This window comes from Pholis gunnellus (assembly GCF_910591455.1).
Source record: "Pholis gunnellus genome assembly, chromosome: 19".
NCBI lineage: Eukaryota > Metazoa > Chordata > Actinopteri > Perciformes > Pholidae > Pholis > Pholis gunnellus.
Window position 1 is genome coordinate 7,267,462 of NC_136546.1, and position 18,150 is coordinate 7,285,611.

Here is an 18,150-nt window from a genome sequence, read left to right on the forward strand (position 1 = left end):
TTAATTTATTAAGGGCAATGCATTAAATACGATTCTATTGATTGTAGAATATATCTTTAAATTGTAATTTTCTAGACATTTACAGTATTTTTTCTGTTGTCTTACTCATTATTTCAACTGCTATGCACCACAACACACATACAAACAATCCCTTATATGTGAAACCCATTTCGGCAATCAACCTGTTCAATATGATTTGGAACGTTTGGAATATAACAGATGCAATTGTGGACTTTTATTTTGAAGACGGGACTGTATGTAAAATTCTTACTTCCGCTGTGTTACAGTCTATGCTCACACGCTCGCGGTGTTTTGTATTGTAGTCAGCTAGCAGTTTACAGGGCGAAGAATGGGGAAAGATGAATTTAGATGTGTTGAATGTAACGAAAAGGCACTGGAGTTACACAGGGATTACAGTCACGGGATCCTGAAGATAACAATATGTGTGCGTTAACTATTAACTTCTTGGATTTGAGTACTATTTATTATGAAAATGCTAGCTAACAATGTTTGCCTCAAAGATGGAACAGCTAGGTTAAGTTAACGTAGATCTAACATTACTCATTTCTAAAACTGAAGTATTTTACGTTTGTATCTGTATATGGCTAACACAAGTTGGACAACATGCCTGAACACTCTTCTATAAATGATTAGGATAATTTCCCGAATAGTATCGTGTTAATCCCTTAACAGCAAGGTGGACATTTCAGATTAATACGTCAGTATCTCTACTAGCTGGAGTTGACGTTACCTGTGTGTGTGTGTGTGTGTGTGTGTGTGTGTGTGTGTGTGTGTGTGTGTGTGTGTGTGTGTGTGTGTGTGTGTGTGTGTGTGTGTGTGTGTGTGTGTGTGTGTGTGTGTGTGTGTGTGTGTGTGTATCTCCAGGAGTCGTGCCAGAAGCCAGTGGACAAGTACATTGAATATGACCCAGTAATCATCCTGATTGATGCCATTTTGTGCAAGACGCAGGCTTTCAGACACATTTTGTTCAACACAACCTTGAATGTAAGTCAACTAGTCCTGTTGCACGTGCACAAACAATAATGTATATAACTGTGTGTGTATTAATTACAAATGTGAGGTACTTCACTTTTTTGCTACTTTATACTTCTACTTCACTACATTGCAGATAAGATACTAATATTGTATATTTTGCTGCTCTACATTTGTCTGACAGCTTTAGTTACCTTTCAGATTACATTTTTCAGATCCTTCCTCTCCAGTAAATACCATGTATATCCAAATATGGTGATTTGTAGTAAACTGAAGGATGAAGCGTTCCTTTATGTCTTGAAAATATTCTCCTACTTCTTAATTTATTCCAAGCTTCTTAAATCAGCTGGAATATGAAGTGTTGCCAATCTGACAGCTGTTTTTCTGAGCTTTTACTTGTAGTGTAATACTGTGTTATAAGCATAGTACTTCTACCTCAGTAAGGGATCTGAATACTGCTTCCGACACTGGTGTTCCGGTGTACTTCATGTGTGTGTGTATGTACATCTTCTTCACCTCTCCAGATCCACTGGAAGTTGTGTGTGTTCTGCCTGCTGTGCGAGGCTTACCTCAGGTGGTCCCTGCTGCACGGCTCCGAGCAGAGCAGTGACCCTGCTGACATCATCAGGTACACCAAGGAATGGGAGTTCTACGGCATGTTTGGACTGGCCGCCCTCGGTAAGACGATGAAACCGGAGCTCCATTACACGTCTGTTATTGTTTGTATCAATTTACTTTAAGTTCTGTCCTTAAGTACATGTATTAGTTGAGCTGCAACGTTATAGGTTATTCTGGTGTACAGCGTTTTCTCATACTAGATGTTGTGACTCGCTGCTATTAACCTCACGGTGTCATCTTGCGTGTATCTTACAGTTTCTTTTAACTGCCAAGACACAAAAACTGGTACCTGTGGCACAATTATAGAAATCAAAAATAGAATCTTTTGACCAGTAAAGCTAAACCATAAGCACATTGTCTGCTTCACATTATGTTTGAAAATAACTTCACATGATTATCTACATTAGGCACATCCAAACTATAAGCCTGTGTGGGTTGTTTGCTAAACACTCAATTATCAATCACCTGCACCCAGAATGCACCTGTGAAAACACCTGTAACCAGTTAAATCCCTTTGATATCAGAGCTTGAACGCAGAATTAGAGGACTGTAATTGCAATATGCTGTATTTTGTTTACAGGACAATACAGGAACTAAGTTCATGTCGTCTTCATTTAAATTATTGGTGTCTGATACTATTATGAGTATTGACAGTAAACACATTTGTTTGTTTCCCAATGGCATTTGTATTCATAGTTTATATTTACAGAAGGCTACAAAGGAGATAGATAATAGTATTTTATACTTAGCACATCAGTGTGAGTATAAATGAGTGCTCCGTACAGGTACCATTTGGTGTATATTTTGAGTATATTGAAGTATATTTTGATGCTAATACTTGATTTTGAGTGCAGGACCTTTACTTACAGAGTACTTTTAGTTACTTCTTTATTTTGCTACTTAAAAAAATATGTTTTCTATCTAAGCAAACCTGAACAAAACTGAAAAAACGTTCAATTTTTACCTTTTTGTAGGGTTGCAACTAATGACTACTCTATATTATTGAGATCTGTTGATTTTTTTCAGTTTTTTTGTTGTAATAATCATTTAGCCTGTAAAATCAACACGCTCCCAGAGGTCATAGTGCTGTCTTTAAATCACTTGTTTTTACCAAACAAAAGTCCAAACGCAAGATATTTAATTTAAAATGATATAAAACAGAGAAAAGCAGCAAATGCTCACATTTGAGAAGCTGGAACCAGAGAATATTTTAGCTTGATAAATGACTTAATTGGCTTAAACTGTTGTCCATGAATTTTCTGTCAGTCAGCGAATCATTTCAGCACCATCCTGGAGTCCAGCGCCCTCTATAGGATAAACAATAGAAATGACAAATCCCCTAAATGTTGCTTTTGTAGGTAAAGGCTGAATCTTGCAGACCCACGGAGGAGGCTGCATTTTCACCTGTTATTGTTCTAAAGAATACTGTATCCCTTAATACATCTCTATGTGTCTTGACATGTCTGTCTGTTGGTGGCGTAGAGCTGGCGGCGTTCTGCGGCAGCGTGCTGTGGTTCCTTTGGGTGGCGGTGGGGCGTCTGCGCGGCGGGACCCTCGAGCTCAGCCTGCTCCTCAGAGCCCTGCTGCTGTCCTGCTACGGCAAGGTCCTCCTCATCCCCGCTGTCATCTGGGAGCACGACCACTCGCCGCTCTGTCTGGGCCTCATCAAGCTGTTTGTGCTCACGTCCAACTCACAGGCCATCAGAGGTAAGAGGACGCGTCTGTTTGAGGGCCTGTTCTCGAACACCGACGTTATCCAGCCAGGAAGATAGACGATAGATGGATAAAAGCTAATGTTTTCAAGCACTTCCCCCCCTCGGGAATTTAAGTAAGTATGTAAAAACAATTGAGAAAAGGCAATTTAAGGTAACTTTACACAGCCTTCTTAACTGGAATGAAAATACGTCATTATTTCTTTAGGCAGTGCTTTGATGAAATAAACACAGATATGTAGATATATTGTACCAATATTCAATATATTGAACTTACTGTAAATTAGAGCTTTTCCCTAAATGTTTTTGTTTATTGTGGATAATTTGAAACAGCCGTATGCCTTTTATAGAACATTAAAAGAGTGTTTTAGCAAATCCTTTAACGCAGATTTTACACAATGATTTCATAATAATAGTCATGGTCAATGTTAAATTACTAATGACACTCACACTTGTTTAAAAAGGCCAAATCTGTAAATATAAAACACATCATTGTTGTAGTTTATTATTTATTTTCTGATACACCCACTACTGACCAAGAAAATACCTGAGAGAAATTAGGATTCACCTTTTAATTTGAAGGAACAGGTAGACCCTTAAACTGTACCTTGGGAGACACATCAGGGATTCAATCTTCTTTTAAAGCACCAGCAGGTGGCAACTAACAACCCCCCCCCCCCCCCCCCCCCCCCCGGGTGCTCCTCCTCTACATAGAACCCCGACACATCGAAAACAAATACGTTACATAACACAACAGTTGGATCATTATTTCTTCAGCAGCTCTGGAAACGTAGATCTGCTCATTGTGTTTAGCAGCTCGCCTGTGAGCAGTAAACAACGACACGTTGTGGAGTGATTTATGGTCTGCTGCTCTGATGGGGGAGAGTCTGCACGTCACATTCAGGAAGAGCTAATTAGAGAGCATGTCTGATGCCAAGTGCAACGAAGTCTTTTCACCGCTTTATTTTTAGTCTTTTTCGGTATCATATTGCGTCTTGTTTTCTACCAGTTGGCAAGAAGGTGCTTGTTGAAGGTCTAAAAACGGAACTTTTTTTTGGTTTGCACATTCTTTGTATGAGATCAGATTATAGACGTACTTTGATTAACATGAAAACAAAAACCTTCTCTGTAAAAAGTGAGCGTCTCATCCGTCTCTCTCTCCATCTCTCCTCCATCTCTCCTCCATCTCTCCTCCATCTCTCCTCCAGTGATCCTGAACAGCAGCAGACGTCTGTCGCTGATGGCCGTGTGTTTAGGCCTGCTGTCGGAGACCTGCGTGGCTCAGGCCTGTACAAAGCTTCCATGGAGCGTCCAGGACCTGTTGACATTTTAATGAATGTGAGGCAAATGTCGGTTATCGCAGGAAGCAACAAGCGGTCGCGGACGCCACAGCCTGTGCCAGAGAGAAGACGTTTTTTTAATGAACACTCTGGGGCTGGAAGAAGGAATGTCTTTTTGAAGTGTTTTTGCTCCACAAAGCCAGCTGTCAAACGGAGACAGAGAGCAGCAGAAGAGATTGTTTTGTACTCTTTATAGAGAAAAAGATCCGTCTTTATTTTGGGAGGATGTCGAGGAGTCGCTGTTTTTCTTTCTGATTCTTAAGTAGACAATGACTTCTCGACCCCCTTTGAGATTTTTTATTTTATTGTATTACTTTATTGAGACAGACACACAGAGAGGAGCTCCAGCACGGGGAACGTCCCCTGATCTAAATCACCGCTACGATTTACACAAACACGGACCCCGAGGTTGTAATTTGACAATAACTACTTCTCTGTTTGGACAGGACCCAGACGACAGTCTTCACATTCTTTGGCTCATTGGTGAAATGCTTATCTTAACTCACACGCACACACAGAAACACACACACACACACACACACACACACAGGTTGAGTTGTGAGAATGGAATGGGGGTAAGTGGATAAATAAAGCAGACGTATTTGACTTTCCCTTTATTTATTGCCATGCTAAAAACGTACACGTGTCATCGTGATGGATGAGGGACTGAGTAAAATCCTTTGACACTAAACTGCAGCAGGCATCTCGCCAGATCTGACTTAAAGTAATCATTGTGAAGCATGTGGCTAAAGTCTACAAATGTATGGAATGTATTTGTCTGTAAACGGACATCTGAAGCAGACCGCGGGTCAGTGGAATGAGGGGAATTCATCCACTGCACTTACGAAGGGAGAGCTGAACCCGACCCCCCCCAGCAGTCTTTGCGGGAGTCGAGTCGTTGTTATGAACCGCTGCGAGGCCGGACACGCCACGAGGGGCGAGGCGGAATCCTTTCTGAACAAAACCATCTGCTGACAGAGGAGTCGCCCCACGAGATCTAATGATACTCTCTTCAAGATCGCTGATAATGTGACGCTCTAGTTTCAAAAAATGTAACAATTTAAACTATTTTAGAGAGTAAAGTTTGTCTCTTGACCGCCTTAATATTTGTTATTGTGTGTCCTATGTTTTCAGATTAAGGTTCATCAGAGAAAATATCCTAAATGCCGATACTGTTGCAAGAGAAGTGAATGTTGAAATAGACGTGGCTTTCTGTCACAGACGAGCCCTGAAGTTTGGCCCGGGACTTTGACTTCTGTGATGGATTATGTGAAACAAACTTGTGGAGTGAGTTTGCCGCCAGCTGCAGAGATATAAATGTTGCCGTATGTGCTGTCAAAACAGTATTATTTGTATGCGTGTGCTGCCTCTGCACATGTTTTTGCAGGCCGGTGAATAGTTGAGGAGACAGCAAACGAGTGAGGAATGTTCTGTTAGGTGTCCTCACCCTGGGCGGGTGTGCTCCAGTCTGCGGAGATCAACACAGTCTGGATGGTTTTTCCAGCTTTCAGCACAGACATTTAGCAGAATCCACTCCGTCTTATTCGGCAGGAGTGTGTAGCTGGTGTTTTTTCAGACGGCAAGCCTACTTGTTTTTTGTCTTTTAATTGATGCACTACAGGTGGAATCAAGCGTGTTGTGTCTGTATAACTTGTTGACACAGTGTTCGACTCTACGGGACAAAGCCTTCGTGAACAAAGCCCTGAGGCACCTTCTAAATGTGGAATCTGGGGAGTGTCGGTCAATTACCGTGGCATGCAGTGGTTTAATCTGACTAATCGGATTACTGTAACAGCAGTCACCTCGCGGCCTTTTACCAGTCTTGAAAGCCAAGGAGCTGAAGCTGGAGGGCAAATCCAACCTCGAGTCAATACACACTGGAGGTAGAAACCCTTTGCTGGAAATTGACATTGAAAAAGTTATTGTACCTAATAAGTACAGACGGGAGGTCATAGTTGAAGTAGGTTTTCATCTAAACAGTTGGCCAATATGTGTCAAATAGCATAATCTGAGCTGAAAAGGGAAACTATCATAAGAAAGTATGTTTGAATGGAGGTGGGTTTCTGTTGGGTTTTAGTGTGACAGCATGTAATGGATGAACATGCTTCTTTAGATTTTCTTTTTGCATACGTAAAACAACATCACTAAGAGTCTAATTTAGCCAGGCTAGCAGCTAAGCGTGTTCAATGCCACTAAAGGCAAAATGCTAACACGCTCACAATCACAACATGCTGATGTTTAGCAACTTTGATGCTCACGTCGACCATCTTCGCCATCTTAGCTTAGCCCGCTTGCATGCTAGTTACTGTCAATGGAATGTCGATCATACACCAAAGTATTGGAAAAATTAAGATTTGTTTTTAGTTTGGCACTTGATGAAAAGTCAACAATTCATCCTGTGGGGAACATGAATGTCACCAAATTTCATGGGAACCCATCCAATCGTCGCAGTCGTGTGCCTCCACCAATCAGATTCCGGTTTAAATCCATGCCTGTTTAAACTGTCATCACTTCATCGTTCATCCTTTTTGACATTTTTGTGAAATTCTCATAATAGCACATGAATTCTTCAGGTATGGCTAGTCCACTTTGACCACCGAAATCAGTTCATCCTCGAGTCCAAGTGGACGACTGTGCGAATTGTGAAGACATTCCCTGCAGGCGTCCCCGAGATGCGGTTGCACTGCAGTTGAGTCTTGATGTCAGCAGGATGCAGCACACAGAATTGCACGAGGACATCAAAATATGAAAATGATGAGCTATTAAATGAGCAGGAAATGTGTTGCGCACTAACTCTTACAGTCAAAGAGACGGCATGTCTGTCATGGAGTGGCCTCACTGAGATTGCCTCGGGGGATTGTTTTGCAGACAAATATTATGCTCTTTGGCAATATTTTACAGGAATTATCAACACAAATCTGCAAATGTTCACTTTTGGCAATGTTACCGCTACCTAATGCAGAGGCACAGCTTTCACTCATGTCACTGTGACAGACCAGCCTTCAGCCGGTCCACACTGCCCGGCTCTGACGTGGCAATCTGTCCCATCCGTCCCTGTGGAGAGAGTGATGCGCACCTTGGATTTGCTCTCTCAGCCAAGATTATGTTAATCTGCTCTAATCTCCCAACAGACGCTCGGACGGGCAGCACGAGACCAGAGCACAGAGAGCAGAGGGAGAGAAAGACAAACATGGGCTTCACATGATGCACAGTAGAGAGAGAGAGAGAGAGAGAGAGAGAGAGAGAGAGGGGGCCTTTGTACAGAGAATGTGTCAAAGCTCTTTCAGAAAGCTTTTAAATGACTTGTTTTCTGATACATGGGGCTATATTTAGTCCTTTCATTTGACGTCAGATGCAGATCGACTTGTTTGCTTTTCAATACTTCTGGATTTGGGGTGAACAAGCTGAAAAGGGCGAGTGGAGGGACAAACATTGAATGCACACCATTATTATTAGTACTAAATGTGTTGGTATTGCAAAGCCAGAAACGACAAAACTCAAAAAGCAAAGGAGTACATAAGAAAACAAAGTAAAAAACACCACGATATAAGTACTGTATTAATGGCTTAATTGAGTAAAAGTATATAGTTATAAGAGAAATATGTATTTTTAGTACAGAAGTAAAACTAGTCATTATGCATGGAAAATACTGCATTTAATATGTGAGCAGCATTTTTGCACTTGAGCTGATTTGACCTATTTTGTAGAGTTGTTTGATTTGCTGTATAATCGCCTCGTATTTTATATGTTCCAATAAAAAATTTACCGTATAATCTGCCAAGTATTCAGCTGTCTGATGATTGAACTGGAGGAGTAAATAGTACAATATTTACCTGTGAGCACACGTTACTTGAGTCATACTCAATTACACCAACGGTTTACAAGACTGAGTCATATGTTAGAGCTTACTATTAAATTGGTATTACATATTTTAAGAAACACCTATCAGACTATATTGAACTGCCAGATTGAGATAAATTAATTGACAAAAATGCACAAAGCAGTGATATACCACAGCAGAAAACATGCCGCACATACGGAGACGAAACCACTGCTGCGTGACCCATTTCTTCGGTCTCACAGCGAGGGAGGTTTGTGAGAATTGAAATAAGAGTCTCGGAGTGTGAAAACATAAACAGTGTTATCGTCATCAGTAATTCATCCGAAGCTCCCAGCATCAGGAGCCGCAACATCAAAGCCGTCACATCCTGCTGCAGTAATGATCAATTAAACCGGAACTGCTCCGGCACGGCGGCTACGCGGGGACCAAAATGCAGATCGGTGCATTAATATGCAGGTCAGAGTGGGACGCATTCAGGAGGAAGAAAGAAGAAGTAGGACAGCAGAGAGAGAGAGAGAGAGAGAGAGAGAGAGAGGCGGAAGACTGCAGTTTGGTCTGAAAGGAGTTTTACTGGGGTTGATCAGGATGATAGTTTATATTTTCTGTCTTATCATTTTTAGCCATGACTATAATATCTCAACGACTATTTGATGGATTGGTTCAGGCCTGCACTTTCCCCTCTGGGTGAAGTAAAAATAATTGTGTTTAATTAACTTTTCATCTTGATGAAAGGCCCTGATCAGATCAAAATGTGTCCAATACTTTGATTTATGACACACATTCAAAACTAATGAAATTCCCAGTGGTGGTGGTGGTGGTGGGTGGGGGGGGGGGGAGAGTATTCAGATCTGCTGTGGCCAAACCACACGGTATAAACACTCTGTTACAAGTAAAAGTCCTGCATTCAACAATATTCTTAAATATAAATACAGAAGTATTACGATCACAATATATACTAAAAGCAAAAGTACTCATTATGCAGAAGGATTCATTTCTGAATCATTTATATTCTATTATTTTGTTATAATTATTGATGCATCCATGTGTACATCACTTTAATGCTGCACTAAAGGAGTTGCTTTGTCTATCATATAATGTAGAAGTTTAAAGTAGAATAAAATAGAAACACTTGAGTTAAGAACAAGCACCTAAACATTGTAAGTACAGTGAATATCCTTAATTATTTACCACCACTGGGGATTCCCATCAGCCTCAGCTGTGTTGTCTTCAAAGCCAATTAGCAACGGTTAGCATGCTAACACGGCAAACTAATATGGCGAATAAGGTAAGAAGGAAGGAATGTGCAAAGAAAACAAACTTCCTAAAAAAAGCGTTTGAGTTCTCTGTCTCCTAATCAAGGACGGACTTTAAGTTCATTTAGGGCCAATTTAACTCTAAACTACACCAGCTCATTTCTAACAAATTGCTTCAGTTTCGTGTAGAAGAACGGAAAAAAAGAAAAGCTCACTCCAACCCTGAAAAGTATGGAATCACTTTATTAATTCATATCAGTATAATAACTATGATAGCGTTGGGACTAATTGTCCAAAGAAACAGTGGTATGATGCACTATGATGGATGGAAACAGTAACTTCTGCTAATGCAACACAAAAATACAGTAACAACTTTCTTTTCCCACTATAGTGATTTAATCAATGATTATGATGAATGATATACAGTATAAATATGAAGTCAGACATTTCGCTCTCAGATTCAAACAAATTTAACAGCTGCAGCCAGTAATTACAAAAGGTGGATAACAATCTAATAATCGGCTGTAAAAAGGATCCGTTGTGTTTGATAAAACGCTCTCTTTGTGTTTCACTTGGCTGATTCACGCGCTACAATTCGACTGATAAAACCCGGGTCTCAACACAGGTCAGATAAAAGGAGAAGAAGTTTGACATTTAGTGAAAAAACTCTTTTTTTTAATGGATTTTGGGGGCTTTTCTTCAGGGGGCCACGCAAAAGCACCATGTTTTTAGATGACTGAAACCCTTTTACAGCTCATCTCATTCCATCCTTCCTACATTTCCCAGAGTGCTTAGTGACAACCACTAAAGCAGGACTGCGAGGTGAACCAGGATTACAGCAATACCCCTCATTTTAGTCAAAGCACGGGAAGTCTTTGTTGGTCGCATTGCATTCTGGTCTATCGAGGCCACTTTAAGTAAAAAAGGAGTCCGTCTCTTCTAACAATTGATTTCTTCGTGCGATTGTTCAAAGTTGGTGCAAAATGGCGGCCTTATGAAGAAGCCCTTGCTGTTTGATTAAGAGAGACGCGCAACAGAACTTGACATTTACATACAGTATATTCATTGTAGTTGCTGTAAGTACGAGGGGGACACATTGTGTACATTTACAATCGTGTTTAAAGGATTTAAGATTATTTATATACGGTAAAGGACATGTTGATCATTTGTCATCAGGGGAAATGAACAAAAACACATCAAAACATTTTGCCACAAGTTTAACCTGAGATGATATCGGCGCATTGCACATCCAACAATCACGTGAAAAGAGGAGGAGGGGGGGGGGGGGGGGGGGGGTAGGAAACACACTTTTCAACCGCTAACGGTACGACATTGGGCACAACTTGCTGGTGTTCAATTTAAAGCACGTTTCTTACTCTCTTCTGCTGGATTTGGTGACAGTTAAACAACTGTACAAGGAGCACCGCGGGCCTGTGTGACGACAACCAACTCAAAAAGGGTCAGGTCGTTGTACTTTTGGGGATATTTAACACACAACCACAAAACAGGCGCAAAGTCATTCGTTGAACACTTGCGTGAACAAGTGAGGAGCGCACCGTGTAGTTTATTTTGCAAGTGACTTGACTGATTTTAAGGCCGTTAAAGCTGCTTCATGTGGAAGATTAAACTAGATTTTGACAGAATAAATGTAGGGAACCGTGGTTGTTCTGTGTTATTCCATGTTTGATGTGTAAAATGTCTGGAAAGCATCAAGCAAGGCTGGAAGAGAGCTGCGTCAGCAACTCAAATTTCAGAGGAAGGAAGCGTCAGAAAACGCTCACAACAGCTGCATCCTCGTCAATAAAATAAAAAAGGAGCCTTTGACAGGAGAAAACAAAAAGAAAAAAACTACTTCAGAACCTCCAAATCTCTTACCAGCTTTCCATCAGCTCTTTCTGAGATTTTCTGGAATTGCATATTGACGTGTCACACTACCAGTAAGGGGGTTTAGGAGGTTGCAAAAGTCATCAAGTTTTAAAATTCTACAGGTAGCAGCGTTAAGAACCAAGTGCGTGTCAAGCGAGTCAAGCGCTAAAACCGTGAGCGGTTTATTCTCGTCCGCAGGTTGAACAGTCTGAAACCTGGAGGTTTACAAAAGGCACTAATTGTGTAGACATCCAATAAAACATCTGGGGTCAAGTTTGTGCCGAGATGTTTTACGCTGCATCGGTTATATTGTTTGTCAGCTCCAGATACAACAGGCGTTTTTACTGACCCTCGATGGGTCATTTGACTGGTTCTATCAGTAACAACCAGGAGCAGGTTTACTGTACGGACAAAAGGTTTTGTTTTATAATCTGTGACCTTTTATGGACTGAGAAGATTGGTAACAAATAAAAGTGAGCAAACATTCAAGTCGATCTATTAGAAGATGAAGTCAGCACCGTCGTATTCTACTGAAGACCTCGTTTAGGTTTCCGGTTCCTTTTAGAAACTTGCATTTTGGATATTAACAGCGCAAGAGGTTCAAAGCGAGTAGGTAGTGTTGTTTTTGAGCGAGCGGTGGTGTGACGTTGCGCTGCCGTCGTGTCTGTGTGATAAGAGGTCACAGATACTGACTTACACACCATCGGTGTCGAAAGCAGAGGTGTTTCACCAAACACGAAGCAACCGAGACCTTCACAAAAAAAATAAAACGTCTAAAAATATGAAGCGGGAATAACCATCACCACAATGAAAGATGAACCGCTGTAGGACAGCGGCGTCACGTTTAAAAGACATTCTTCAAGACATCATGTACTGTACATTTTAAGTCAAACGTAATCATTCAAGAGCAGGTCATTATTGGGGGAAACTGGCCTAATGCAGCTCCAAATACATTTCATCTCGAGTGCTGGACTTTTCTTTGGTTTGTGTTCCACTAGCACACAAATAGCGGACCAGCCTACGAAACAGGTGATATCTGTGCGGACACCATGTCAACACTGAAACTTCACCCACCTCGTTTTTCTTTTTTTTGACTGATAGAACAGCTGTGTGTTGAGCGGTGGCGTTGCATGCTACAGGTGCAGCTGAACTCTCTGCTGTGGAGTTCTAAGAGATTAAGGAAGACCGTTATGTATGTGGAGCAGAACTATTTGAACATTCCGTCACAGAGTAGATGATGCAGGGTAACAAAAGAAAACAACTTAGTCTGAAATAAGGCTGCCTTTGTGGAGGGTTTCAATCAAAAACACTTCAAGTGGCCAGAGATCCATCTAGATCTCTTGAATTAGAACCACTTGCTGTTACAATCTTGTTAGTGACCAGTACCGTGTTTTTAACGCCACATTCACTTCCGTTTTAGGACAGTTAAACGAAAAAGGTTTGCAGGTGTGTTGAAACACTTGAATACCCATTACATCTGACGTGTCTAACATAATGTTCAGCCTGGTGTTGAGCCGGTTAAGCGCAAGTCCATGCTCGGAGCTGCGGAGCAGGAGTCGTCAGGGTGAGATCAGTTTTCGTGTGACACAAAGCGTTATAAATAAAGTACCCTGTATTCAGCCGATAGTTGCTGCTGAGCGTTGACCTACAGCTTGAGTGTTTACACTGCGAGCAGTATTTGAAGGCCACAGTGAGCGCAGGAACAAAAACTTGTTCAAACAAAACGCTGAACTCGCTGGCCATCAGAGGCCGATTAGAGTCACGCTCCTTCACTTCTCCATCAGCGTCACTGTGATACATGAACGGCCCATCCGACCAGCCGGCGTAGAGTGCGTGACAAGATGATCCCCAGACAATCATCATTTCTCAATTCTCGGCCACGCGTGTGTTCGATAAGAGTACATTAATAAGAAAAGTCTCAAAGCTGGTTATGTGTAAAATGGCTGAGTAAGTCATGTTATACAGATTATTTTTCAATTGATGCTGGCTAGTAAGCACGTTGTACCTGGATCTGTTGTTGTCGGTTAGGATGCTATTGCACAGGAGAACATGGCGACTCAGCTGCTCGTGTTACTCGTTTGAAAACTGTCGCCAGCATTTTTGACCAGTTCACATATTTTCAGAGCAAATGTCTGCCGCCTCTAGAAAGGCGGTAACAGTAGTCACTGCTGTACCAAAACTCACCCTGTTTCCGAGCATTTCTACACCGCGAGCAGGTGTGAGGACTTCCCCTCTCACGCCATTCTTCAGCCCAGAACGTCTAAAACACACACACACACACACGCAGTCTCTTTCAGCATGTCCACGCAGACGACCGTCTCTTTGCACCAACACCTGATTGCAGAGTCCAGAATGTTTTTTTTTGTTTTTTGTCCCAATTTCTGGGATTCCCCACCAGTAAATGACGTACCCTTATATACCCGGGTAGAGCTGCAGCACAACACTTCCGTTGAGAGCAACAGGAAAGCAAATATATTCACATTTATATTATATAATAAATAATACAACTTTGTTCATATATTTTGTATATGTATAAAAAGTTCTGCCAAAAAAGGGTGACTGGCTAGCAAAACCACTTGATATAGAAGCAGCAGAGCTTTTTTTTTTTATATATAAAAAGAAATAATATATATATTGCCTAATGTTTAGTATAGGGAGTCCTGGATTACGATCCAGCTCAACTCCTGAGTTTGAGAGGGTGTCGACAAGCGACCTGTCAAAACACCCAGCTCCAAAGTCTGATGAAGCTCCTGGTCCCGCTGCAAAGAAACAAAAACAACAACAAAAAAAACTCTTCTGCAGCACAAGAAAGGGGGTTTGTTTCACCTGAGGAGGAGCTGAACTGAAAGCTGGAGGCTAGTCTGGTGACGGCATCCCATAAACTGCTACCTCTAACCAACTAGTTCCTTCTTGGAGACCAAAAAGGTTTCCAGAGACACTTCTCCAGCTCCACTCAAGTCTTTCACCCCCCCCCCCCCCCCCCCCTCCAGAAACATGTATCCATCTGCAGAACAACGCTGACAACGAGGCCTCAGATGGTGACGTGAAAGGAGCCCCAGCTGTCGTCTTTGCCGCCGCCGCTGCCGCTGCTCCCGTTCTTGGACGCTCCCATTGTTGCCGTCCCGTCTCCAACCTCTCCATCTGGCTGTTCCCCGGTGGGGGTGGCGCCAGGCTCCGGGTAATACTCATCGTCCTCGTCGAAGTAGCCGTTGTCCATCATGCCGAGGCTGGAGGCGGCGCTCAGGTCCTGGCAGCTGCCCTTGTAGTCCTGGATCGACTCGTGGAGCGACCACAGCTGGCACAGCAGCGACATGTCCTGCTGACGCAAACCCACCTGGAGAAACCGGGATTAAGAGCCGGATTAATAAGAGATACATTTCTAACGAGTCGTTACTACTAACTTAAAGGCCTTTTCCTTCTTTTACAATACAGGTTTTAAACTACAGATACGTTTAAGTTCAAGAGGGCAAATGCAAACTTGTCCAGTGCAGGTCTGACAGAAATCTGCTGTATGCACGACCACAAAGTCCCAAAAATACCTGAGCTAAACGTAAACTATGCTCTTCCACAATGCTTTATAAGTAAAATCTTTCTTGAGATGATCTGTGATTGGTACTCTAGAGTCTATGAACAGCTCAAGATCACTAGAGAATGATCTTTGTCATTATTTTATCCAACAACCAGTCCAAAACCAAAAGAGCAAATGCAGCAAATCCTCAAACTTAAGATGCAAAAACATGTCCAAGCCTCTCACCAGTTAATCAATCATCAAAAGAATTACTGGTGATTTTTCTGTCAATCAAAAAAAAGCAATAAATGGACTATTCTTTTGATAATCAAATACTCGTTTAAGTCGTTTAAAAAGGTTAGAATGACGAACATTGACCGGTTCCAGCTTCTCTTAAATGTGACAATTTGCTGCATTTTATATGCGTTCGTAATTTGAATATCTTTAGGCTTTTTGACTGTTTGCCAAACAAGTGAGGCCTGATGGTCATTTCTACAAATGATGAATTAATCTATAAATAGTATCGAAAGAATACATTTGTAAAATAATCCTCATCTGCAACACAACCGGACATTAATAATTCAAGGAAACTAAAAAAAAAAAAAAACTACTGACAGGGTTGAAAAGAGCATTTCTGCTGCAGACCACTCAGCTGACAAAGCAGTATGAACCGAGGGTCACTGCATTGTCTTCCACACAAACTACAGTCAGTCAGCTGAAACAGCTGAAACAGAGTACCCTGCTCCATCAACTGGGGCGCTTACCACATGTAGGACATTGACAACTTATTAGACAATGTCAACTACAAACCCAAAAGTAATACATTTACAGCAACAAAGCTAGTAAGCCTGGAGCAGGGACCGTGCTGCAGTGAGAGTAGAGCACGGAGGCAGGAATAGGATTTAATAAAGCCTGCAAACCAAACATCCAAATGGCAAAGGGATAGAGTTTCAGCAACAGTTTGACCTCTTTTATCCGAGTTGCTGGCTGTGAGGAAACAGACTTTTGTTATGTATCGACTAGACAAGCCATGGGGGGAGTCTATGGATGCTGAAATCAGGTCTGGTTCTGTAATGCTGCTGGCAAGAGTGTATGGAGTGTGTGTAGTAAGTGTTTGAACTCCGTTTACACCCATGTAGCAACATGTTCACTGCAAGAATGTATGCAAACTCATGAACAAAATATTCTGATACTGAAGCTTAATTAAATTGAGCTTTGACTAAAAATCAGCACAAAGCTGTTCCTGGTCCCTCTTGTAGCTGTTATTTAATCACGTTTTATTGATATGCTCAACGAAACAAACGACTTTGCATATACAAAAAAAAAAAGATACTTTTTATGAATCATTAGGTTCTTTACATAACCTCAGCAAACATACAATCTCAAATGTGTCATTTTTGGGCTTGTCCGGTTGGACAGGACGTCTGTCGTTGCAAAGAAGCGAGATCCACACCTGCGAGTTGATATTTTAATCACGTTATTGCGATGTACGGTAAATGTAAAAGACGAATCAATTAAGAAACTCAAGTAGTTAGGCTTTAAGTTTCGTTTAAATAGCAGTGTGTAAGTTTGCCCAAAGGCCAGGCAACATCAAACTAGCAGCGTGTCTATGGGGGATTTGGCCGCATACGAATGTGCAGCGCATAGAGATTAAACAGGGTGAAATACGGGGCTCTCTCTCTTTCTCCAACAAAAACGATGTGTGAACACTCCCTGAAATGTTACCATCTCTTTCCGCAGGAGAGCCAGAGCAGCGTCGAGGTTGGCCGGCTTGTGGGCCAGCAGGTTGTCGGTGTTGTTCCTCCCTCGGCTCAGGTCGTCCTGGATCATGGCTTTCTTCACGTACATCCTCTCCATTTCTCTCCAGGAGCCGCCGCTCGAGTTCAGCAAGCCGCTCAGGCTCTTCGGCAGCGGGGGCAGACCCTCGATACAGGCCATCCCCCCCACCGAACCGTTCGTTGACTTACCATTCATCGTCCTGTGGGTTACTTTGCGATAAGATGTTAGTATGTACTCTGAAGTTGACTGTTGAGTCCTTGTATACTGTAAACACGGAGAACAAACCAGCCGTCTGCCGCACCAAACAAGCCGAGCAACAGTCGTGGTTTTATCTGCCCAGGGCGGCCAGAGACGCCACATCAAGCTACCCGGATTTAAGTAGTTGGATTTCCGGTACGCTTATAAAAATAAAAGCATCACAGGTGAACATTACTTTTTAAAAATGTAAAAATAGAATCTGTGGTTTCTGAAAGCATTTTTTTCCCATTTCACAATGTACACCTTCATTTAGTTTTTTTTACTATTTGACAATTTTTCACTATTTGACCATCTTACTAATGTACCATTTCCACTCATGATATTATACAATTTGATTGGTTTCATATAATTTATGAAATTGGACGATATTGAATGTAATTGTACTGTAACTTGTTAATTAGTTCATTTATACTGCACGCCTATTTTGTTGTTTACCTAATATCTTTTATTTAGAATTGTATTTCCGGTGTATATGAGTTATTATTGTTAACTTGATGATTGTGTGGATGAGTAGTAAAATCCGCTTCCTGCCCTTTTAACACAGCGACTGCTGGGCGTCTCCCTGCCGATGTCAACACTTACAGGCAGGAAAACTGTCTTTTCAATCATCTTAATCCATCTAGACAAGAGATAAGACAAGGTTTGTTGTTAATAAAATACTTTTGGCTATCACTTTTAAAATACTGGTAAATTAATACACTCTTTCTCTTTAAAGTAAATTAATAATGAATTGAAGAATCTCACACATTTAAGTGTGAATGAAAAGTTAGTGATAAGATAAACACAGATAAACACAAAATGTACAATATCATCAATAGACGCTGTTTATTCATAATTTACTGAAGTTCATTGAATAAACCAGGGAATTTATGATAGGTCTTATTGTTTTGCAATAAACTAAATGTCTGCCTATCGGTTTAATAGAACATTGTGTATATTTGAGTGCCTACAATAAAACTCATTGATAGATTTGTTTCCCCCA

General features: G+C 41.4%; 2 protein-coding genes across 2 annotated transcripts; one reads left to right on the forward strand and one right to left on the reverse strand.

Moving 5' to 3' along the window:
• Positions 1–306: 306 nt before the first annotated feature.
• On the forward strand, positions 307–5,269 carry arv1 (ARV1 homolog, fatty acid homeostasis modulator). The gene is made up of 5 exons (XM_079179796.1): positions 307–445; positions 886–1,005; positions 1,518–1,671; positions 3,094–3,318; positions 4,532–5,269. Exons 1-5 carry the CDS (start codon positions 350–352, stop codon positions 4,654–4,656), a joined length of 720 nt encoding a protein of 239 aa, XP_079035922.1. The 5' UTR covers positions 307–349; the 3' UTR covers positions 4,657–5,269.
• A 4,721-nt stretch (positions 5,270–9,990) lies between these two features.
• fam89a (family with sequence similarity 89 member A) lies at positions 9,991–17,229 on the reverse strand. Its single transcript, XM_079180565.1, has 2 exons — positions 16,857–17,229; positions 9,991–14,957 (listed from the first exon to the last, which is right to left on the reverse strand). The coding sequence occupies exons 1-2, from the start codon at positions 17,103–17,105 to the stop codon at positions 14,655–14,657; spliced, it is 552 nt and encodes a 183-aa protein (XP_079036691.1). The 5' UTR covers positions 17,106–17,229; the 3' UTR covers positions 9,991–14,654.
• Positions 17,230–18,150: the final 921 nt, after the last annotated feature.